The sequence below is a fragment of the Acipenser ruthenus genome, chromosome 2 (genome assembly GCF_902713425.1).
Source record: "Acipenser ruthenus chromosome 2, fAciRut3.2 maternal haplotype, whole genome shotgun sequence".
Classification (NCBI taxonomy): domain Eukaryota; kingdom Metazoa; phylum Chordata; class Actinopteri; order Acipenseriformes; family Acipenseridae; genus Acipenser; species Acipenser ruthenus.
In genome coordinates, this window is record NC_081190.1 from 8,792,329 (window position 1) to 8,817,938 (window position 25,610).

Sequence of the window (25,610 nt, forward strand, 5' to 3'; positions counted from 1 at the left end):
GAATCAGTTGTGTTTTACTGTATATTCAAATATTTGCATGTCCCCAAATAAAGTATAAGCTACAGTCAGCTGACACAAACAGAATGTGATACATTTTATTTGCAAGTTGTTTTTTTTAATGGTAAATGACCCAGCTAGGATAAAACGCAGCTGGATTAAAAGCATTTATGAAAGTGTTTTTGATCCATCTGTAATTCACCAACTGCAAAGGGATATCATTCAAGGTATCTTAAAGAGACATGTGAAATAGCAGAGTTATCCTAACTAATGTACTATTTCCAACTCATGTGTTATTTCTATGCTATTTGTATCCTTTACTGTTTCAGTCATCAGATTATATTACCTCAGGAGCACCCATGCAGCCCCAGCAGAGCTCTAAGAATCCTGACTCGCCTCCAAGTACCTGTGGTGCACCAGCACTAGACTTTGAGAATAGGGTCCACTAGTATTCTATTTGCCTTTCATGTATTCAACATGGTTGAGTGCCTGTATTTATTTACAGTGTCTGTACTGGTGATATAATATACAAAGATGTGTATTAAGGGGGTGATGGAGTATGATCTTGTCAGCTCTATTTAATTAATATACTTTAATGTCAGATTATGTGGCATTAGCTTACCCAAGGCTATTCTCAGCAAGCACATTTTGTCATCAGAAAGATAATGCCTACACCATTTCATCACATTGCCACTTACAATGATCAATCTTGATATTCTTACTGGCTTGCAAACAATCTCCTGACTCCTGCACTCACACAAGGGCACATCCTTCAAGATCATCTATGAATGTGTATGCTTTCTGCATACAGTGACTAATATATGAAATATCATCTCTGAATGCACAGGACAAACGTTGATTAATATATGGAATCTAATGTCATATCCTAAAAGAACATATTGCTACAATATCATAGTACAATCTATGTCAGTGAAACAGAACCCCACCACAGTTGGAAAACACAAAACAGAGCTTTCATTATTGTGAAAAACGTAACTTATCATGACCTCCATCCACCATGTGCACATGTGACAATGTAGGTGTGACAATGTATACACCCCAAGATTCGGATTGTCTCAATATCTTACCCTCAAGAGTGTCCTTGGCAAGTTTAATCACTACTGGAGAAGCAGTTCTCTAGATATATGTAAAAGTGTCCTGTGGCAGTGATGGCTGCAGGGGTGACATCAAACCAGGGAAGCAGTACAAAATCAAATGGAGGTACGGGGCTGAAACTGCGTGGTTGAGCAGTACATTTATTAATAAAGGAAAAGAACACAAACAAAAGACTTTCAAACACAGAAAATAAACCGGCACGCGGGCCAAAGTAAAACACAACACAAAACACTAATACGTTTCAAAACCGAACGAGTACCGACAGTGTCTCACATTTGGTAGCAATCGTTTTTCTTTCTCCCTTACTCACAGTATCTTTCCACTATCCTTCTCTTAGCTCTCTTTTTAATGTACCCAGAGTGGGTCCTTTTATATTCTGTGGCTGGAGCCTTAATTACCCATTAATCAAATAATTATTAAGGCTCCAGCCACATTCCCACAAGGTTTATAGGGCTGGGGATTGAACCCCATCCACGCCGACTACACTTTATAAGACAGGCTTTTTGCCGTTCTCAAATAATAAATAATAATTTTGGACGGCTTTCGTCCACCCGCTCACAAACACAATATAACAATAATAATAATAATGATAATACAATGAAAATAATATTATATATACATATAAATATACACAAGGGGTGGGCACCCCGTCACAGTCCTGTGCATACAGGTGATACAAACAGTGGCAGATGGAAACACCACCACCCTAAAGATTGTAGAACAGTTTTTCAGACTTCATTTCAATGTATTTTTAATAAGGGAGTCAACAAACCCCACTGGAGGTAAACGCCAGCAGGATTAATGTAGAGTTAAATATCTGTCACTGTGTTCTTATAAGAAAAGAAAAGCACTGCAAGCCCCTACAGTCACATGAGCTATTAGTACATGCATGACTGGTACTTAAAATGTGTTTGAGGCCAACTGTTTCCAAGTCTTGTATACACAGCAAAAGAGCCTCTTGCCTTTAATCAAAGGGCAACTCAATGAATGCTGGGTCATGCTACCCTTTGCATCCTGGGATTGCATTGGGAGCAGTATAAGCGAGACGTGCTTTTATCTGAAATGTTAATCACCTTCCATAATATGTAAAGCAGATGATTAATTTAAAAGTCAATTTAAAAAGGTTGGCTTTCAAAATGACAGCCTGATTTTGTAAAACCTGTTAATGGATGTTATTAACATTACTTATTGAAACTGTTTAATTTCCTAAAGCTTTTAATTATTAGCTCACTCGAGAGCGCCCAACCAGTCTTAGCAGTTGCTTCTGATTGCTGGGTTTTAATGTGAATTAGGTGGGAGAGTTATCAGCAATTTCCACCTTCTATTTTTTCATAAATCATATAATTAATGAGCTTGAGTTTCACTGTGCTGTGACTCAGTCCTCCCCAAATCTAACCACGTTTTTTCTCATCAGTGGACAGCAGCGAGGCAGGACTTCATTATCACTCCATGCATATGCCTTCAATATGCAGCACGGGAGACATCAGAGCTAATTTCAAATTGTTTCCAAATGAATGAAGTGAAGCACACTTCTGATCTTCTTAAAGGGCGTTCAAACCGGACGCGGTGCGGCACTGCTGCGTGGTAAAAGCAATGGTTTTCAATGAAGGCGGTTACGAGCAGCGCGACGCGCCAGAGATAAAATATTTTCAACTTTTGCCGCGCCGCGTCGTGACGTAACCTACCAACAGCCAATCAGGGAAAAGTAGGAGTTACTTTGCGAAGAAGAAATAAAAAAATAAAATGGAGGAAAAGCTGCTCGCTTTAATTTCAGATTTCCCGGCGTTGTATATTAATAAAAAAAGATGTAGAATGGTGGTCTGTGGGTGTACAAATGGGATATATATAAAATTAAAAGCAACCTGGGGGGGGGGGGGGGGTGCTACATAAGGTAAGCATTTTTATTTTGCATAAATTAACTGCAGACAGACTTTTAAAAGATTAAGCAAAACGTTTTATTTAGTGTACAGATATTATATATTTAACAATTTTTAACACAATTAATACAAAAGGGGGGGGGGGGAGGGTTACAATTAAGTTTTATAAAAATATATTTATAATGTTTCTCTCCTCAGTTTTGTCTTTTGTCAGTGTCTTCAGTTCTGTCAAAAGAGTTTTATTTTCCCGCTTGCATTTACTGTTTGTTGCTTGGTGACCAAAAGCCACTGTACCTGCAGCCGTGACGTAACAACGGACCAGCCTCTGACTGTGCTGTATACACTTACATTAGTGTCGGGTAATTTTATACAGCAGCAAATACATAGGTTTAGGATAAAAAAAACAAAAGTTTAATTGTAAGCACAACTCGCTTTTGCTTTCCTGTAGCCATTTTGCAGCCGCGTTTGGTGTGAACAGTACTGCAGCTCGGCGCGCAAGCAGGCGGCATGTGTGCCGTGTCCGGTGTGAACGCCCCTTTAGTCTGATAATATTATGAAGCTTGCAAGGTTTTCAGGCAGGAAATCTATTGTACAAGTGCTTGGTACATTCATTAGTTAATCAACAAGCCTGTTCTCGGCAAGTTCCCATAAACCTATGGTAAACAAACCTACTTTTCAAACTCAGCCTTGCTGTGCTTTCTAATTACCACGTCCCCAACCACCACCACCTCACTCCCAGCCTCGTCCGGAGTGGGCGAGTATACGATGCTCTTCTGCCTAATATTTTTTTGTTCACCGGGATGAACACAGCGCATAGATTTATTTTTATTATTTTTTTTTTAGCAGGCGTCACTGGGATGCTCCGAAGGATGATGCTGTGCTCCAACTATTTTTACTGTACTTATTTTTCGTCATTGGGTTGAATATTTTTGGAAATCTATAATATTTTGTATTATAATAAAGGTGGTTATTTAACACAAGAATGTCCTGACTGAAATAATATACTTATGAATAATTCTAAAACGGATTTTTTTAAACAACTTAACAACTAACAACTATTAAATTAGGTCGGATATCCATAAAAACAACAGTTCTTAACTAATAATAAAAAAAAAAGTTAAATGAATGTACATCTTTATTCAAACCATCAATATAGATATCACAAAATGTTGCATATTTGTGAAAAGGCCCTTAAACCATTAAAACAATAGCCATTATTCTAGGCACTGTTCAGGACCCCCTTTCAATGGTGCAATAGAAAACAGGTCCCAATTTAATGACTATCCAGGGTGGTTGTTATTTTTCTGATTTTCTTGATTTCTGAGCACAGTTAATCACTCTTTCAGGTTAGACCTTGTGTAACTCTTACAGTATGTCCCTCAGTTTATGTCTCATAGTAGTACTTGATATTTTAGTCTGATGGAGTGGAACATTAACCTGACTTAAAATGTTCCACTGGTTGTTCTCAAAGCCCCTCTCAGAAGTCAGGGTGGTCCTTAAAAAACGACCCTGAAGCAGGTTTTCCACTGTGACAGAGCGCGAATGAATCCTAGTCAACAATCTCCCTCCCGACCTGTGAGAGCACGGTATGACAGAAACAGTGTGCCCCGGACTGGATGGTTTGGCAGTTCATTCCAGGGTCAGTTGGAAGTCGGCCATCCAGAAAGGGGGCGGAGTCATAATACCAGAAGTATGTACCTTAATGCGATAGGCCATGTGTCAGTCATAGATTGGATGACACGTGATTGCACCCGGTAGCCAAGGGGCTGTGACTGAGGGTATATCAGGGGATGTGGCGAAACAATCCTTTGTTATGGTTGTGAAAAGACCTGTAAAGGACGGTACCTGAAAAAAGTAACCGTGAGTGTATCTGTCTGTCTATTAATTGTCACCTTTGTAATTCATAGAAGACTAAATCTGGGAGCTGTCGCTAATCAGCCAGCATCAAACCTGGACTGCACTGCACTACTGTTTCACTGTTGCTGTATAATTCATCACTTGCATTAGGAGCACTCACTGTTGGGATTCGTGACCGTGTCCAATACAGTACATTGATTAATGCCTCAATTGCATGCACCCTTATTTGTTGTGAGTCAGTGCTGCAGTCTACTTCAACTCATGATGCACAATTAAAAGATAATTGTTTAATTGATTCTCAACAGATGCTTGTTTTTATTACAATCTACATTGTAGGCTGTCTTTGACTGTCAATACATTCTCCCTAGCTCTTGCTCACTAAAAAAGGGAATTAAAAAGGTTGCAAGATGGCACTAAGCTGCTGATGCTCCAGATAAAAAGCACCTCCAGTACCAGATGATGTGACACATTGTCTCACACTTACTCAGCTTGACATTACTGAAGCCTGAATAGCACAGTACAACTAGGATTGTAATGTCCTATAACAAATATGCATGGCCCCAATTAGTTTTGATTTACCTTTGATAGATCTTTCTTTCTTTAAGTCGCTTCATCAAGTAGGGCTTAACCTGAGGCAGACCAGCCTCCTCCAAAATCAATACTGCAGCTTTGGAGTTGTTTGCATCAGCCTTGGGTTGACGTGATGGACAAGCCTTCCTCTCTTTGCTGTCAAGTAGACTTCCGAGAAGCTCTCTGACAGCCTTTAATGAGACGTCATATAGTAGTGTGCAAGGTTATTAGAGCACCTCAAGATTCATCATGCATATCCTTTATGTACCAACCTGCATGAAAACCTCTGGCTGTGAGAATTTTAATTACCGGTCAGTAATCAGCGATATAGAAACACTAGGTACTCATGTGTGAAAATGTTAGACCACTTTGTGCTTTAATTAGGCATCTTAAAAAACTTCTAAAAATGTTTAATGATTTTCAGTTCCAGTGGTTTGATTTCATATGCACAACAAATGTAAACTCCAGAAGCAATGGGGTGTTGTAATAAATGTGCACACTGCTGTATAACACATCTGATCAATATGAGGTACTCAAGGCTACACACTTCATACTGAAAATGTATTTCAACATTCCGCATACTGAATAGATTTTGTAATTGATTTACAGAATTTGGGTCCATAATTCTTAGGTTTTGCTGAGTAAGTCGTTCCAGAGGTACACTGTTTACTAAACTGAATTTGTGTCACAATAATTTCAATCAGTCAGAATCCAGTATTTTCTCATGTTGGGTTGAATCATGCATTATTTGTTCATGCAATTATTACAAATTAAAACACCAACACTATTCTAAACAAATAGAAAATAAAGAAATAAAAAAACAACAGTGGAAATGAAATTGTCTATCTATCAACAAAGCAATACGTTCATCTTACAAAAAAGAACAATTGGCTTTCTTAAAACTGCATTCTGATCATTTGTGCTGAGAAACAGCCATTACTGTACATGCTCCATCACAATTGGATGAGCAGTTCTCAAGATTCAGTCATACATTTAAGAGGAAATGTTCTTCCATTGCTCAGGATGTTCATGCCACACAAGGGGTAAGAAGGGAATTAGAGGATAAGACCCTGTTGTTCTTGTAATGAGACTGGTTTTCTGTTCATACTTGGATACACTCACTTGCTCCCCTATCACAGGGGGTGCGTGTATGTTGAGCCCCATGCTGACTTGTTCCAAGTAACCCAAGCCTGTGCTTTACTACTCATTTTCACATTCTTAATCACATCATCCAGACTTTTCCTTCTTCGAAGCGAGTCATCAAATTGCAGATATATGAAGTTAAACTTCAAAATACATCTCGTTCTTTCTCTCAACGCACTATCAAGAAGCCTGATGAATACAGAACTGAGTAGCAATTATGTGTATTTTAAAAGAAGAGTACACAAGGCTAAGCCCCAAAGATACCCCACCACTTGCAAAAGCAATGCAACTGTAATTAAAGTCTTTCATCGAAAGTGCTCAAATTACCCAGCAGTTAATTGAGCACTGCACTTAACAAAAGACACCAAAATGCTCACTCTTTCGTTCTTCATATTATTTTGTCAATGTCCCCTATAGAAGACACTGCGAATGCAATTAGCAGTTTTAAAGCAATACAATACCTTGAATGGGGCTTTAAAACACGTCACTGTGCAACTGAGACTGCAGCCTTGAAATGACCAAGGCTTTACATTGTCCAGCCTCCCTTCAGCACAGGCTACCTCATCACAGGAAAGGACACTTGTCCAAGTGCAGTGTCCTACACAAAGGGCCCAATTCAATTAACCTTTAGCTTGAAAAGGGTGTTTAGAAAATACAAACTCATGATGTAAATAGAGTTCTTTTTATTTTCCTAAAATGCTAAGTGGGCTCCAATACATTTCTATAGTTTTACCCAGCTTTTATGTTTAAGTTGAATGAATGAATGAATGACATATTAAATGTTGAAGGTTTTAAAATTACCGAACGCACTTATGTCACCACCCCTGGTCCAGTAAGAAAAGAAAGGCAAACGAAGAATCTCTAAAATGTACACAAATGGTCTTTATTGTTTAAAATGTAAGTCAAAGCGTTCATTGGTCCCTTCTCTAATTTTGACCAATATCCTATTGATGACCCTGTAGGCGTTTATAGAGGCGAACCCCACACACCGTTCTACTGATGAACTGAAAGTACAGAGCTATTTCAGATATTCATTTTTCAAAACCTGTTAACACATAACAGCCCCCACTAAGAAGTGTATGGTTAGCAGAGCTGGGGGCTGTACTCTTCAAGGAGGGTTTTCATGCTCCACGCGTTTCTGCATCTTTTCTGGAGATGTGATGGACAGCCAGCAACACATAAAAGGTCTTCAGGTTGTTACAAGACAGATGAACAAGAGCAACTGAGTATCTTACCAATATTCATATAAAAACAGTTGCAGCGTTAGTCATGCCTTTTCCCCTCAGACATTTGGATGGTAACTACAATGTGTTTTTGTTAGGATTTGAAATTGTTGATTGCTGTTTGCTAGAGGTGACTAGCAAGCCTTGCATGCCATCTGCTGGTGACTGATCACGTTCTTTCTTTCTTTCTTTCTTTCTTTCTTTCTTTCTTTCTTAGCAAGACATTCAGGGGAAATGTTTGATAATTGCTTTCATTTATCTTCTTTGTCATGTTTACAGTGCACGTGTATTCCTTGCAAACGCACATTACACAGCGGAAGATTCTGACGCTATCATTATTATTTTTGTTACTGTGCTTGTGGTACATTGGTGCTCTCTAGTGGTGAAAAGTATTTATTATCCATAGTCAAACTTCAACCAAAATGTTACTTTTTTAATGCACGTCAATGCACTCTGATAATGATATACAAGAACACATGACAAACCTTTCTGTTTCAGATGGACATCCGATGTCAATCATCCATATTTCAACTAGTCGGCAAGACGCACCAAAAGTTCAGAAATCAGTACTCAGTGACACTACATTCTTGCACCCTCTGCAACTGTGTCAACTATGATTAAGTAAATGGGAAATGTTTTCCAGCGTCAATAACATGAGAATCTTAATGGGGGTTGAGGATAGGGGGTGTTCTTACGAAAAAAAAAGCGCAAGTGCCTAAACAATCCCAAAACAAGCCAGTCCCATTTCAGGAGGGGTGGGGGTGTTTTTACAAATTCCATTTTTTAATGACGTGCATATACATTGACACCACAAACCACTCCTACAACCATTTTCACCTATTACAAAAAAACCCGCGACTCTCAAAATATGAAAGCCTCTCAATAAAAAAACAAGCCCAATCCCGTTTATTATACGCGGACTTGGCAAGTGTGTCGAGAACACGTGTATTCATTTTTTTTTTTAACAAAGGAACTGACGTCTCTTATTACGTAGGATTAGCAACACTAGACACCAATATGGCGGCCACCGTTGCAGTTTGTGCGAATTGTAAACATCTCCACTTTGCAAACATTATTTTTGATTATAATAAAACAACACACCTGTCAAAGGAAGCGAATGATGTAAGGTAGTTATGCGATGTTTCTTTTCATATTTCAGGTTAACCCCGGATTACAAATCGAGCGCACACAGATGATGGAGAGCCTATGATGAGGAAGTCGTAAAGACAGCTGAGGTTTGGAGAAGGATTTTTTTTGCATTACTACTACTAGGTTGCGTTATGCATTTAAAAATATATGTACAGTGTAATATACTTAGGTAAACTGTGTTCATTTAAAAGGCTATGTAGTTTAATTTGTACTTGGTTTTTAGTAAACGTTTTTTGTTTTTAGTATACATTTAATTTCTCTGGTTACAGTAAAACGTGGCAAAAGGGGCCCTATTTAAATTAGATTTGCAAAACTACACGTCTGTTGTAACCACTCAGAATCTCAGGGGTGGACAAAAAACATGCACACGTCTGTTGTGTATTCAGTAGTTAAAGAAAGCGCCCTGTTATCTGGAGGTTCCAGGTTCAATCCCAGCTAAACCACTGACTCATGTGTGGCCCTGAGCAAATCACTGAACCTCCTTTTGCTCTGTCCGGATGAGACGTAAAACCGAGGTGTGACTCTGCAGCAGCAGCTGTGATGCATAGTTCACCACCTAGTCCACCCCCTAGTCTCTGTAAGTCGCTTTGCATAAAGGCGTCTGCTAAATGACTAATTAATATAAAAGCTACTTCTCCCTGTTGCTAGTATAGTTCCACGACAAGTCCTGTATCCCTCCTTACCAATGTAGTGGCTTGTAAATTTGTCACATCTAATGAATGTCGTCTTGGCTGCACATTGTGGCCCTACACCCCATTGACTATGTTTCTAATTGTTGTCCAAACCCTGTGTACTTCCTGTATTTAATTGAACATTGAGAAGTTTAACCCCTTCGGGTACACAAGGAATTGAGCGGTTGTTAAAAGATTTCTTAAAATACATTTGAGAGTGACTCAAGTATCATGAGGAAAATGACAATATGAATGACCAGATCCCACCTAGTCAGTACATTTAACCCTTGTTTCGTGCACCTCGTTGCAGAAATAAGAGCATCATTTTGTTTGTGGAACACGTGTGTCCCTTATACCAAAGGGTTTTGCAGGTGTTAGGATTGAATCTAATATTGGAGGGAATTAAATCCATCATTATGTACACTAGTGAAGTGATTTTACATTTTCACAGCACCAGTCTGCAACATGGAGTCAAATGGAGACACAGAGTCTGAGCTTTCAGCACTTGGGTTAAAAGTAAAGACTCTGGAGGGTGAGCTGAAGGCTTGTAAAAGTGAGCTCCACAAGCTGCAGAAGCAACTGAGTCAGACGGAGAGGATCTATAAAAACACAGAGAGCTACAATGAGGACTTAAGAAAACAGGTATTTAACAAGTTATTTCAAGAACATTCATTGAGAATGTATACAGTACTCTCCGGAGTTAGCCACCAGCTACAATATGAATCAATAAATACATATGTATTACTTGTCATGACCCACGTGCATCAACATATGAAATGAACTGAATAAATAAAGGAAAAGCAATAGGCAAGTGTATGTTAATAAACTATAATAATGAAGTAACAGACAAACTAACATTAGTAAACTGTCAAACTAAATTAACACTGCACCCCTACACATGTTAAAAAGTGCAGCAGCAATATACAAGTCATACACATTATTTAACAGAATGGTGAAGCAACTCACCAGAACGGGAAACGCCAAGTTATTTGTCGACTTGTGTCCGATTAAGGTTTTTTTCAAGAGCTTGAACAATTTACAACTTTTTGTAGCAAGAGAAAGTGCTGTGCATTTTGCCATTTGTTTACATGCCATTTTGTAGCGATGAGATGCACTTGTGGAAATCAGAATACAAAATAAGTCAATGATATTACGTCTGTTCTGTAAAGATTTAATAAACCAATCAGTATGCCTTAAGACACTGACAAGTTGCTTTTGAAAAGACTGAATAAACCATTTTAATTTAAGTTTGATGATGGTGAGTTATCAGATTACAAAACAGTGCTGTGTCTGTTGTGAACGAATCGCTATCGGTGCCAAGAAGGTGTTCTTTTAAGTGCAGTTCCTGTTCCTTTAGCCGGTGCATTTACAATGGGAAAAAATCTGTTTCACCACAAGGGTGTTCTCTTAGCTGAAGTGTTCTCTTAGGAAGTGTTTCTGTACGCGGAGACTACTGTATTTAAAAGTAAATGAAGAGGCCTACTAAGTTTCTCCTAATCAAACCATTACTGTTAGGTTGCACAAGTGACTAATACATCCATAATCTATGCCTACTCAAGCCTTCCTGGGGATTTAATAGCAGCTTTTTTTGTGTTTTTAATTATTTATTCACCTCATTACTTTTATTAACATTATCACAGGACCCCCACATGCTGAGAATATGTTAGTTCTTTATCAGTTTTTTTAAAGGTTTGTTTTACATTGAACTACAAATATTTAAAATATAACACTCTTGATTGTAAATGGCTTTATCCTGGTACCTTTATCTACTGTAATTAAAATATTTGCATAATTACATTTATTTATTTATTTTTGTTATAAATTTAGTAGTCGGCAATTGATTTTTACCCCGTTTTTCTCCCAGTTTGAAATGCCCAATTGTATTTTAGGCTCAGCTCACCGCTACTACCCCTGTGCTGACTCGGGAGCAGCAAAGACGAACACACGCTGTCCCCCGAAGCGTGTGCCATCAGCCGACCGCTTATTTTCACTCTTTAGGCCTGCCATGCAGCCACCCAAGAGCTACAGCGTCGGAGGACAACGCAGCTCTCGGGCAGCTTACAGGCAAGCCCGCTGGCGCCCGGACAGACTACAGGGGTTGCTGGTACGCGGTGAACCGAGGACACCTTGGCTGACCTAAGTATTAAAAATGAAAATGTTTATTGTCAAATTCTTCTTTATGTAGGTAGATAAACTCAGTAAGGAAATTCATGACCGTAAGAAGAGAGAAAAAAACAGAGCAGATGCAGAAGTTCAGACGGAAGATTCATCTTCATGTGCTCAATCAGGTGGCTTTTGTGTTTGTGATAATGATGACCACAGCAGTGCGGAAGATCAAACTGTTTTGTAGTAGAGCATGTTCAAAACCTTTCAAGGTTTCACTGTGTAATAGAATGGTGAGCCTTCTGTCTGCCTTTCCACTGCCACAAACCTGTTCTGAACACCATTCTCTGAGCATGCTGTTCCAATGAAACCTGTTCTGAACACCATTCTCGATGAGCATGCTGTTCCAATGAAAGCTGTTCTGAACACCATTCTCGATGAGCATGCTGTCTTATTGTATTACTTGTATTGTAACACTTGAAATGTATTTGCTTACGATTGTAAGTCGCCCTGGATAAGGGCGTCTGCTAAGAAATAAATAATAATAATAATAATAATAATAATAATAATAATAATAATAATAATTTAGATCTGCCACCCCCCAAAAATATCTTCCAACTTGTGTGGAACAGGAGTCCATTTAAAATAATTGTAGCTCACAGAATATTTGCCTAAATATTGTTTTACACTTCCATTAACTACATAGGTCCCAAATGTGCAGTTTTGAAATATGCAGCATTTCCTGAGTCATTTCACCTCAAGGTTGTCTTCTGGGTCAAAAGCATGTCAGTCAGTAGGGGAATCAGCTGTTTAATGAAGCCATTAAAAGGGATGGAGATGATTTCACTTTCCATGTAAAATGATCAAGCAAGTTCAAAACTAACTGAAAGCATGGCTTGCAAACAAATATGTCTTTAAGGAAGTGTCATAGCAGATCGCATGTTTTATAATAAGAATACATGTTTACTACAATACTGATAATAACCATGTTATTATGCTGTATTTTTCCATGTAACAGATTATTACCACTACTATGAAAATTATCAAAGCACAAATACGGATGGTACAGAGCCCAGTCCGCAGACACATGGACACTTTGAGTCTGATTCACAGAATCCAGGCTGTGTAGATGGTTTCCAGCACTCTGCTACAGAGGGAGTCCTTGAAGAAGTCAGCGTACGCAACAGTGAGGGCACATCTCCGAACCAGGAGGCAAGTACAGTCTACTGGAGTAGCTTTTAATAGCATGGGGTAGACTGGGAATAAAGCCTGCATGTTGAGCTCATTAGAGCATGATGCTTTGTAAGTCCCACTATTACTGAGTGATTGTAGTAAGGTTTCACACATTTTTGATCTGCTTCTGATTTATAAATGCTGATCTGCGTGCTGTGAAGCTTCTGTTCTATCTCTACAGTTTAAGCCGATTACCAGAGCCACATGGCTACCCATAAACAGATATGTGACTGTCTCTGTCACATATGTAAAGCACCCACACTTTTTTTTAATTTATTTTATTATTGTATATGAAATTGTCTTCATGTTTCACTTTAGTTGATTAGTGTAACATTGTTTAGTGTTTGAATAGGCTGACTCTTCACTTTGATCATAAATCTAAGAGGAATACCTGTGGCTAAACCATGAGTATAGCATCTGATGCCACTGTCTTCTAAGTGATTGGAAAGCAAAGCTTGTGTTTTATTGATGTGCATTTTTCTGTTTATCAAGTACTAGTAAGCACTTTCCCCATTATGTTTGTGTATACTGGATACCCTAAACCTAATCCAACTCTTGATTTGTGTTATTTTATTTAATTTGACCTCTATCTGAAAAGGGGGCTGCTAAATAAAGAAGTGCATCATGTGATGGTTTTTTGTGAACTGGTTTCGGTAACTGTGCATGGGTCTGCATACCTGTGGAGTATCACGGTGTGTGTGTGTGTTATATATTGATGAAGTATTTAAAAAGAAACAAATTGGCTAGAATCGTTTTACGATTGAGCATTTCATATCATTGTACTTTTTTAAGCAGGAGTCAGACGGCACCTCCATTGCAGATCTTTTGAGAGCCACAGCTGAAGCAGTAGTGTCACAGACTGGATTTGTCTTTGATGAAAATTCAGGGATGTATTATGATCACAGCACAGGCTTCTACTATGACTCGGTAAAAACCCTCCATTTATAACAAAAAAAACATATTGTTTTGTCTTTAACATTGAATTCTGATAAGTAGACTATGTTCAGTAGATTTATCGAAGGCAAATGTAGCAATTCAGAAATATATTTATTTCTAGTATGCACCTGTTTAATATCCTGCTATGTGTGTTCTCTAGAATTCTCTATTGCTTCTGCCTCATTGATCATTATTTACCATGTCAACTAATCCAGCAAAAATGGCATTTTCAGCCATTTGTAAAAGCGGAATTTCAGGAGGGATGTGGTTTGGAAAATGGCAACTGGAGTGGTGTATCTTTAAAATCTGTCCCCACTTAAATAGATGAGAGTAGAAGCCAGTTTTAGTATAAGATTAAGCATCTTTCCGTTCTGCCCTAGAACAGTTTCACACCTACAATAGGTGACCCTTTTTTTCTTCATACGCTTGTTTATTTTTTGAAAGCTGTAAATAAATAAGAATGGTTGTACATTGATTTTCTTCCAGTCAAGTCAGCTGTATTACGACGCCAACACAGGAATGTATTATTACTACGACAGTGACAGCGGCCGGTATCAGTTTCACTCTCGAGTGGATGTGCAGGCCTATCCAGCTAACACCGACCCGAGCCAGGACAAGAAGGGGAAAAAGAGAAGAAAAGGGGCAGAAAAAACAGCAACACTAGAGGACAAGGTACCGGGTCATTACTATTGTGTCAAGTGCTAAAGTCTTGTGTCAGGGAGTTGAATTTATGTTTTGTGTAGCTGAAGCATGCTTTACTCAACACTATCTTTAATGAAAGCTAATTCTTGGCTAACTTTTATTAATGAATTTCAGTGTCTTGTACTGGAAAAAAAATGGCATGACTGTACAGATATACAGTAGACAGTTCATTCCCAGACCTGTATAGTGTTGGAGAAGCTATCCTTTTGGAGCCCTTTATTTAGCAACATCATCAAGTGCTGGTGGCAGTAAGACTTCTCTGCTGCCAATTAAGTGTGGATTTTGTGAACTCTTTACTGTGGTCTCTGAGTGTACACAAACAAAATGCACAGGGGAGTGAATCTACAGTGTTGTGACAGGATACATGAGCTTCACCCAATTCAAAGTGAAAATAAAGTCTGTAAGGGGCTTATGCTAATGAGAGGTAAGACAAATGTCGAAATGTAGGCAAACTGAAACAAGTTGGTTCAAATTTGCAAACCAAGGACACGTCTGTAAGATCAGTGTTTTTTCCAGAGTGTAACTTTTTGAATCACTAGGAGTACATTTTTGTCATAATGTCAGCAGTCAGTTCAGTTCTGGGCCTTTTAACCTTATGGCACAACGTTTTCATCTGTTTTCCTTATGCCATTAGCACAAACCGTAAGTTCTGTTGTTTGTAAACATGAAGGGGTCTAGAAGTACGAGCAGTGCTCTGCATGAGGTTTTGGGTCTGGAGTAAAATGCAACATTACCTTGAAGTCATGAGTAATCTCGATAAATACTGTAACATTTTTAATGGTAACGGGTTAGGCATTAAAGAGCCTTCCATTTTAACTACAGGGTTCTTTATGAGCTCAGCGCTTTTTTTTTCGCGGTATCACAGTGACTCTGCAAACAGTGGCAGTGTTTGTACCGTGGTGTCCCCTATTTTATTACCAGTACTTTCAAACAGGGCAACGACGACTATTTACATTGCATTTTACTACAGCAATCGCAAAAAACACTCACAAAGACAGGTCAAAATTAACTTTTCGTGCTATTGCAGCGGCAAAGTCTGCAATTATAGCTGAATAATCGAGTTTTTGGCAAATTTGGTGCACAATGTTCTGCGACCTTGTAGAAAGTAAATAGTTTTTTATTCATTTCATGCTCAGGTATGAAAAGCTTCTCTCCCCTGACACGACAGGCACAGTCAAAAGCAGACGCAAGGCAATACTGAGGTTAGGATACAGCTCCAGCACATTTTTCTTAGATGTAGTCGAGGATAGCAAGAGGTGAGGACGATACATTGGCTGGAAATGCATTTATTTGAATTTGTTTCCAGGTTCATTCAAGCACGCAGCTCTACACCTATACATGTATTCCCCCTCATGTTTGCAGCACTGACAGCACGCGCAAGCAAACTTTGTTTGTTGTGTGTGGAAATTAGTTAATTTTTAAATGTCTTGTGTTTTTCTTTTAAATCGTATGTTACGTGATTGCGCTGCAAATACTGACGTGAACTTGCGCACAGCGTTAAACCCCGACTCTGTGTGTTTTCTGCTTGTGGCGTATAGATAAAAAGAACGCTAAAAAGGCTAAAGTCATTTATTTTAGTGCAGACTTGAGGTGAGTATAATTTTTATTTGTTTATTTATTTTTTATGTAGTATCTGAGCCACGTCAACAGGGGGCCCCATGCAATTGCATGGGCTGCGTGTGGCTAAAACCGCTACTGTCTGCAAATTAATTCCGTTACTTATATTTTAACATTACATTCTTAAACTCAGTGAACATGTTAAAGCTTCAATATAAAGCCATACAGATAAAGTTAATAAGCTATAAAACAGTTATTTTAATATTAAAGGCACCTTTTTTTAGCGGTTGCCTCTAACGATGGTTCCAGTTGGATTTGTAGCTTCAACCTGTGTATCTTTGGATTTTTCTTATTCTTCCTGTGATTGGCTGCAAAGACAACAGGGCTAGCCAGAGATTGGATAATGTTTTGTTAGGTTGTTTTTTCTTGTGTACAGTTTCCTAGTAACAGAAGACATTGTATTCTGGGAGATGTAGTTGTTAGTGGAGGTTTTAGGGGAGGCAGACAAGCTGTGCAGAAAAATTGCTATGTGTATTTTTACGCTTTACATTTGATTCCAGGCTATTGGGTATGATATTGTATCTAAAAAGTGATCAAATACTTTAAAGCAGTTCTCATGGTGAGCTAGTCGGTGTTTTATGACGTGTCTCTTGTTGTCTAATTATTTGTTCGTGTCTTGGTTTACAAATGGCACTGTTTTTTTTAGATTGCTGGAATATAATCCTCAAACTTGCACGTATTTTAAAGCAGTCTCCATATCTCATAAGATTTCAGCTTTCCAACGAGATCATAACAGGCAGTTTGTTGTTTTGTATAGTGTGCAAACTGTTACACAGTAGAATAACAAGTTCGGCCTGTCTAATTTTGATCAGCGTGTTTATATAAAAAAAATGAAAAGAAAAAAAAACCCTGTTGAGTCTGTTACAGAAACAAATGTGGATCTTATGATTTCACAGCTTTCTGCAAGACTTGGTCCATAAAGTGCACACATTTCCTCAGGGTGAATACAAAACTGATGAATTAGTAGTCTAAAAAAAATACAAACACGGAGTGTGCATTGCCCTAATAAAATGTAACTCTGGCTATCTCCTATCTATCTGTCTATCTGTCTATCTATCTGTCTGTCTATCTATCTGTCTATCTATCTATTATGTTTATATGTTTTGCATGAAATGTTGGTGTTTATATTTATTACAGGGATTTGGTTTTAGCACCACTGTTAGCATGAGGAGCAAACATAATCTCATTACCATGTGCTCTATCCCCACTCAACATGTTTTGTTCTGAATCTTGTGCTAAATTCGCAAAATATTATATAGTATAAAATGTATCATTATTAAAACCTTTTTGATAAGATACCCAAGATAAATATGGATAATTTTAATGGTGTGGAGTTGATTACCTGATGTTCATCCTGGCCCAAGTGCAATAAGTGACTAAATCAATGGCTAATACAGAGATATCATCTTTTGGGAGCATAGCCTCAAGTAAAGGTACATTGGTTGCATAAACTTTCACAAATTATTATGTTATAAACCTTCAAGCCTAGATTAGTTTGAAATATGTGAGCGTCACTGTTGAAGCTGAACAAAACTGGTACAATTTCAAAAGTTAAAGAAACCGGCTAGCTTAGTCTTGTGTGTTGTCTTGTTTCCAATAGAACCAGAGGAGACGGCAGGTAATCATTCATACTCATCATTAAAATTGCATGCTTTTCAAACCCAGTGAATAAGTGACACTAACGCAGTCCTGCCTGTCTTTGATATCTGAAAATGTGAGGTGAAGATTGTAAATCGAAGAACTGGAATAATCACTGGAAGCTTTGTATTGCTCTTTTATAGAGAATAGGTATTAATTCTGAAATGTAGCTTATATAAGAAGATCATGTTGAAATTCAGTTCCATTTTTGCAATTTGTATGCAGTGGTGAGTTCGCCTATCGTGTGAATGGAAGTTGGATTGAAAAGCGCTATTGGAACAGGGAAATGGCTAGGCTTACTTTTTACGTTTACACTTTACTTTTATGATTGAATCCGCCCTAGGTTACCCATGTCGACATGTGCTAGAGTTCTCTAATATTTTGATTTTCATTTTAATTTAAAACTCTGCACACACAATCATTGTTTGGAAAAGTTTTCCCAACCCACGCAAGTGTCTTTCATGTATGAACGTGTATATAGTAAGAACCGAAAACATTGAGCTTCTTAACAAAACTGATGAGCATATTGCCTGTGGGTCCCATGTATGTGGAATCCAGCAAAACCAGGATTGAAAGATAAATTGCTATCTCAAAGTAATTCAAGAAGGTTTGGGATGGAAATCTGCTCTCAAATCCTTGTTACCATCAACAAAAGTCAAAGCATAGATTGGACCAGGGAGTTAACTCCCACAAATCAAGCACTGAATACCTCAAAACGTGAGACCGACCTCTCTCTCTGCTACGCGCTAATCTTGCAGCACTGATTACCTAGACATAGGAGTATTGGTAGACCCCATCTATGGCAGATGGCTGAATGAAGACCTAAAGGTTAGCACCTTGAAAATTGCCATTAAATCTCAGCTGACACCTTGATACCACACATTCAACACACTGTACATCTTGCAAGGGAATTGGCACTGCTTATCTTCTGATGTGGTTACACCCCAAGTGGATCTAGTAATAAGACATTGTAAGAACTTTTCAATAAAGCTGAATGGCTGTGTTAACAGAATTCTTCCATTTAAAAACAATGGTATTTATGTTATCTCTATAGTATGGTATTTGCTTGTAGTGTGGTAGATAGTTGCCATTGTTTCTATGTGGTAGCAGCAGGGCTATAAATGTCTCTAAGAAATTATGTGAGGATGTGTTTTGCAACTGATTAGGGTATGGCTTTTGTCCAGTTTGCAACAGAGCCAGCAGCAACTAAGATAAAAAAAAAAACCTTTATGCAGTAGTTAAATGTGCTCATTTTATAAATCTGGGAGTAACAGTTGTTTTTCTTCTCTAAACTGGCAATGCAGATGGTTCTTTCATTTCAGATTTGCTACCGTTAGTAAGATAGCATGTACAATGCCGGCCTTGGTGTTGTAAACAGTAGGTTACGCTGTGTGGTGTTACACTACTGCTAGGTCTGATCGACATACTGTGGCATCATTTCAAATCCAGAAAGTGAAATACAAACTATGAATTCCAATTTCAAATGCAGAGATACAGAAAGAAAGCAGTTTAGTGGTGTGTTCTTTGTTTAGATTTTTCAATTTTTAAATAGATGTTTTGGAAAGGTTGCCATGTTGTTTTTTTCATGTGCACATGAGAATTTAAGAGGTTGTACATCTTGAAAAAAGAGACACTAGCAATAGTGAGGGATTCTCAGAACTGCAAGAAACATACGTTTTCTTAATTCTTAAGTTCTAAAACCAAGGCAGATTAAGCTGAAGAACTTTTTTTTTTACTCTACTCTAAACTGTATAATATTGTTTTAAAAGGAACACAAAGCAGACCATCAAAAGGCACCTAGTTCTACTCGAGAAGAAGCTGCTGATGAAAAGAAGTGTGAACAGAAGCGAAAGAGAGCCACGTTGGATCCTGGAACTAAGCTGGAGACCGTCAGGTCTGCGGCCACTGGACACTGTGCTGTAGAGGAGGATGCTGTTGAAATGGCAGCACTCTCTAAGGAAAATGTACAGAGAGACCATGTGAACAGCGAAAGTGAGCCAGAAGAGGGAGAAATCACAGAGTCTGAAAAAGAGGATGGGTCTGCTGTTGAGACGACAGGCAGTGAAAGCAGTGAGCTGGAGGAAGAGGAAGGTGAGCTCTGGACAGATATTTGAATGGTGGCTGCATGCACTGCTGGCTTTGTATCGGGTCATATTACATCTACATACTTATCCCAGGTAACCAGGTCATATTACATATGCCTGCATATCCCAGGTAACCTGGTCATATTACATCTACCTACATATCCCAGGTAACTTGGTCATATTACATCTACCTGCATATCCCAGGTAACCTGGTCATATTACATCTACCTACATATCCCAGGTAACCTGGTCATATTACATCTACCTGCATATCCCAGGTAACCTGGTCATATTACATCTACCTACATATCCCAGGTAACCAGGTCATATTATATCTACCTACATATCCCAGGTAACCTGGTCATATTACATCTACCTGCATATCCCAGGTAACCAGGTCATATTATATCTACCTACATATCCCAGGTAACCTGGTCATATTACATCTACCTACATATCCCAGGTAACCTGGTCATATTACATCTACCTACATATCCCAGGTAACCTGGTCATATTACATCTACCTGCATATCCCAGGTAACCAGGTCATATTACATGTACCTACATATCCCAGGTAACCTGGTCATATTACATGTACCTACATATCCCAGAAGGGTGGATTGGAAGTTTTGCTTCCAGAGGTTCCTACTGTCTTTCACAACAGATGTACCCTAGAATGACATTAGTGACGAACATGCAGCCAGCGGCATAAACTTCTAATACTCTAGTTCATTTTAATTTCTAAAACCTAGGCTAAGGATAGATTGTCTTTGGTAAAACTAATGCAGACTCAAAGGGCTACCCAGCATACATATCTTAAACTGTATATTCCATTGTTGTCATGTTTTACGGTAAAAGTCTGAATATTAGCAAATTTTAAGATTGACTGGGAAATCGGTAAATGTCCAAAATAATCATAACTCTATAAATCTCAAGAATAACAAAGAATTAATAAGCTTCGGTAATGGTCCGAAAAGCCATATATTTCTTCAGAATTTTGGGCATTTACCAATATGTGTCGGTAAATCATGAGATTAACTAGGAAGTGTCCAAAAAGCCCTATATTTCTTCATTATCCGGACATTTACTTGGTAAATGTTGACAGTGACTGGTAAAACTTAATATTTGCCAGATTCTGACTTCTACTGTAACATATATACCAGCAAACAGTCATCTGTGCATTTTTTTAATTATTATTTTTTGTTTTGTTCATTTTGTGCTGCAGACACAGAAGTATGGCCTCCATGTGTCAGGGTGACTGTGGTTCGCTCCCCAGTGTTGCAGACAGGAACACTGTTTGTTATCACTGCAGATAATCCTGCTACCATTGGGAGGTAACAGTGCATGCTGATAGCTATTCTTATGCATATCTCTTCATTGTATTTACATGTTATTTCTGTTTTCAGTCGTGGTGTGTTTAATTGTCTCAGCTGCTAAAGTTTGCTCATTTGTTGGATTTTTACATTTAGATTCTTTATTTGCTACAGTTTGTATATGTAATGTATTCCTGTACTTTCAAAATGCATTTCAAATGCTGTCACTGCTTAGCTATAGGCGCAAATATGAATTCATATTTTCTGTGTCTGCTGCTTGGCTGAGAACAGGCTTTCAGTTAATATGCACCTATATTATGGAACTTGATTCCTAAGGACACTTGCAGCACCAGCTCAATTACACATTTTAATCTGTTAACAAATGTGTGTTGACCTGACCTGCTGTAGGTAATTGCACTGTGCCTGAGTGAAAGATGTTTTAGAAATGTAAACAGTATTCTATTGTGTATTTGTCCACATTTCCTCTGCAGGGAGAAGGACATGCAGCATGCAATACGAATACCTGAACTTGGTGTTAGTAAGGTAAGCTTTTTAAGGAAAGAGGTCGGAGAACAGTTTAGCAAACAAGAGCATATTGCATTGTGCTGGAATGCTTACGGAAGCAATCATCTAAACTACCAAGCAACGCATCTTTAACAGTGCTTGTGGGTCTTTTAACAGTGCTTGTGAATCTTTTAACAGTGCTTGTGAGTCTTTTAACAGTGCTTGTGAATCTTTTAACAGTGCTTGTGGATCTTTTAACAGTGCTTGTGGATCTTTTAACAGTGCTTGTGAGTCTTTTAACAGTGCTTGTGAGTCTTTTAACAGTGCTTGTGAGTCTTTTAACAGTGCTTGTGGATCTTTTAACAGTGCTTGTGGATCTTTTAACAGTGCTTGTGGATCTTTTAACAGTGCTTGTGAGTCTTTTAACAGTGCTTGTGAGTCTTTTAACAGTGCTTGTGAGTCTTTTAACAGTGCTTGTGAGTCTTTTAACAGTGCTTGTGAAAGCGATTCTTTCTAACGCACTTCCTAATTGGCCACCTCTTGAACAACCCTTTTTTCGGCATTCACTGGCATTTTACGGGCCGGTCAGAAAATAGGAATTCAACGTTAGAAGTTAAAAGAAAATCTTACACAGTTCCATGTTTTATATTAAAACTATCTTAAAATAATTTGCTTCTTTTCAAATTAGTTCCATGCGGAAGTATACTTTGACGTTGAGTTACAAAGCTACGTACTGGTAGACCAGGGGAGCCAGAATGGTACAGTCATCAATGGAAACAGAATTTTACAGGTAAGGGTTTACATGAAAAGATATATGTTAATAACAATCTGTGATATCCCCTGTCCCATGGCAAAAAAAAAAAAAGAATTCGACTGACAGAACAACTAACAATCCAGATCCAAACTGTACAAAATATGGAATCGAATCGATTGGTTACTAATCTGTTTTCAAAGTGTTCATGTTCATGGAATTGCAGCTGGATGATATTGGACCTCAGACTTGAGTGTTGGTGGCTTATTCTCATCTCTGTGCCCATGGAATCGCAGACTCCAGTTTTTGCCACTGTGGTGAACTCTGCTGTCTACACAAAGCAGACCACCGGAGAGCTGTTCAGAAAGTAGTTTTCCCCACCCTTGCACTGGCACATGGCCACTGTGGAAAGCAGCATGTCTTCTAAAAATGCTTCTGCTTACATATGTTTTAATAATCAATCGTTACAGACTGTGGCAGTGCCCATGCTGGTTTACTGTGTTTTGATTTGTGGAGGGAAAAGGCTTAAAGATATGTAAACTGCATTCTTTTTTGTAGTTGCACTCAATCAAGCTTAATATAATTCTTTACATGGAAATATGCAATAGGGTAGTGCACCAAGACAGGCAGAGTTTATATCAGGCAGCATATAGACTATTTATTATGTGTGAGAGCTTGCAGCTCACATACTGTTTTCATAACTTGTCCTGTTTGGGTGTTCACATGTTTGTTTCTTTAAAAATCTTTTAAATGTCTTAATTATGGTGGAGGGATGAAATGTGCACACTTGCAACACCTACCACTGGCAATAATTGAATCTGTAGCATTGCAAGCCCACATTGGCAGTTTTTCTTGTTAGGCAAAGAACTGTTAATTGGGAGGAGCAACACTGTTTACATTGATGTCTACTATACTAAGTTTCTCTGATTAATGGCCAGTTTGTAAATCTGCTTGGTTTCAGCCCAAAACTAAATGTGACCCTTGCATATTGGAACACGGGGATGAAATAAAGATGGGTGAAACGGTCTTATCTTTTCACATCCACACTGGTAATGACACGTGTGATGGGTGTGAGCCAGGTCAGGTTCTAGCACACCTGAGCCTTAACAAGAAGGAAGAATGGGCTGGTATGTATTCACCTCTCTTAATGTGAGCATTAAATTTAGTGAAGAATTGGATTACATCCTAAATTGCATACTGGTAGCATTATTACTTTTTTTATTGTATAATTACAATTAGAAACATGAAGAGTTTTTGTTATTTAGTTATACATGTGAAATAATGTTTATTATCCACCAGCCAGATGTACACAGGCTGGTCACAAAGTTGGAGAATATAAGTGAAATTAGACTGCAGTCTGAAATGCGAATGTATGTGCTCACGTGATGCACCTTCTGCGGCACATCCAGTGTTGATTGTGCATTGCATTTCTTAGGCAGATTCTATTTTCACTGCAAAACCACCATTCATTAACCTTGCACACCATGCGATTGTTCTTTGTAATTGCTTCCCAAGTTGTTTTCTGTAGCTGCATGTCTCAACTGTTACAGGACCAGTGCTAAGCAAAGAAGAGAAGGAGGTAGTGAGACAGAAAGAGCTTAAACACATTAAAGTCAAGTATGGACTGAAAGTAAGGGCACAACCCCTTTTGTTGTTTTTGAATGCTCTAGTCATGATTTTAAATGTGTTGTGGGATTCGGAATGGTTTCTAAAATGTTATACTTTCTGTCCTGTTGAATCTGTTTAGAACAGTGATTATGAAGGTGCTAAAGCTCTGAAAAACTCAAAGTACAAAGACCGGGCACAGAAAAGAAGACAGACGGTCGGCAGTGAAGGGACTTTTCAAAGGGATGATGCTCCGGCTTCAGTTAACGTGTAAGTAAAACATTTACAACTTCTATTTTCTTCACTACATTTGCATAAAAAAACTTCACGAAACCTTATTTGAGTAAATGTTGTGTTTGAACTGATTTGTGTAGCTGCTGTGAATCATCAGTAAAATGTGTATTTAGTACATACTGGACCCAAGAAGAAAACAATACCACTTTTTTTCTTTTCAGTGAAATCGACAATAGTAACAAAGGACGGAAAATGCTTGAGAAGATGGGATGGAAGAAAGGGGATGGATTGGGCAAGGATGGTTTAGGAAGGAAGGAACCAGTAAGTACTGCATATGGGAAATTATATATATATATATATATATATATATATATATATATATATATATATATATATGTGTGTGTTTGTGTGTGTGTGTGTGTGTGTGTGTAAAAACTATTAAGGTTTTTAGAAACAACCAAATGAAGTGTATTAGAAAGTAGTCTAACTTCCAAAAAACAAAACAAATATGAACAATAAGTGTCTGTAATGAATGGGGCATTGTGATGTTAACAAAATAAACATTAGAAGCAAACATACTCTCCTTTATTATCTTTTCTGTACTGTTTATAGTAAGGCGGTGCTTCACTTGCAATCTCTTTAAAACATTTCTGAACAGCTACACATTTTAAAAAGTGAAGTATACTTCTACAGTATCTCTAATCTCTTATATTTAATAATTTGTTTGCAGAATTGTTATGTGGACCGGTACAACAGAATGTAATAGTTATGAAACATGAGTGTTTCCTTTTGTTTCCAGTACTCGCACCTTTTGTGCTGCCTTTATCGTTTATATCAATATTAGAATTTACAATCTTTGTTTTACTTCAGTAATATTAATTGGGGTGGGTATGAATTCACAAGGATTGCTGCTACTATTTCACAGGTCCAGCTGAAAATCCGTAAGTCCCAGGCTGGTCTGGGCACCAATGCTTCACTTTCTGTGGAAGAAGCTCTGACACTCAAAACCAAGAACCAGAAGAACTGGGAGAAGGCCAGGGAGAGGTTTGCAGACACTTGCCAACCTACCGGTACCCCCAAGAAGAAAGAAAAGCCCAAAGTGAAATCCTGGGTCCGAAGTGAAGCAGAATAGGAAAGCCAGGTCCTACGATGGACTGGTGTAGATTATTTAAGCAAGTTGCTTTTATCTCTTTCTTTAAAAAAAAAAAAAAAAAAAAAAAAAGTTGTTTTCAAAAAAGCCTTCCAATAAGTAGCTGTAAAAGGAAAGTGGACATGCATTGATTGTAT

At 38.2% G+C, this 25,610-nt stretch overlaps 1 protein-coding gene across 1 annotated transcript; it reads left to right on the forward strand.

The window, feature by feature from the left end:
• Positions 1-8,730: 8,730 nt before the first annotated feature.
• Positions 8,731-25,548, forward strand: LOC117403492 (angiogenic factor with G patch and FHA domains 1-like). Its single transcript, XM_034005626.3, has 16 exons — positions 8,731-8,831; positions 8,943-9,018; positions 10,055-10,245; positions 11,789-11,891; positions 12,725-12,918; positions 13,735-13,866; positions 14,362-14,547; positions 19,602-19,923; positions 21,142-21,250; positions 21,721-21,772; positions 22,422-22,523; positions 23,446-23,611; positions 24,035-24,114; positions 24,232-24,359; positions 24,545-24,644; positions 25,249-25,548. Exons 3-16 carry the CDS (start codon positions 10,069-10,071, stop codon positions 25,453-25,455), a joined length of 2,058 nt encoding a protein of 685 aa, XP_033861517.3. The 5' UTR covers positions 8,731-8,831; positions 8,943-9,018; positions 10,055-10,068; the 3' UTR covers positions 25,456-25,548.
• Positions 25,549-25,610: the final 62 nt, after the last annotated feature.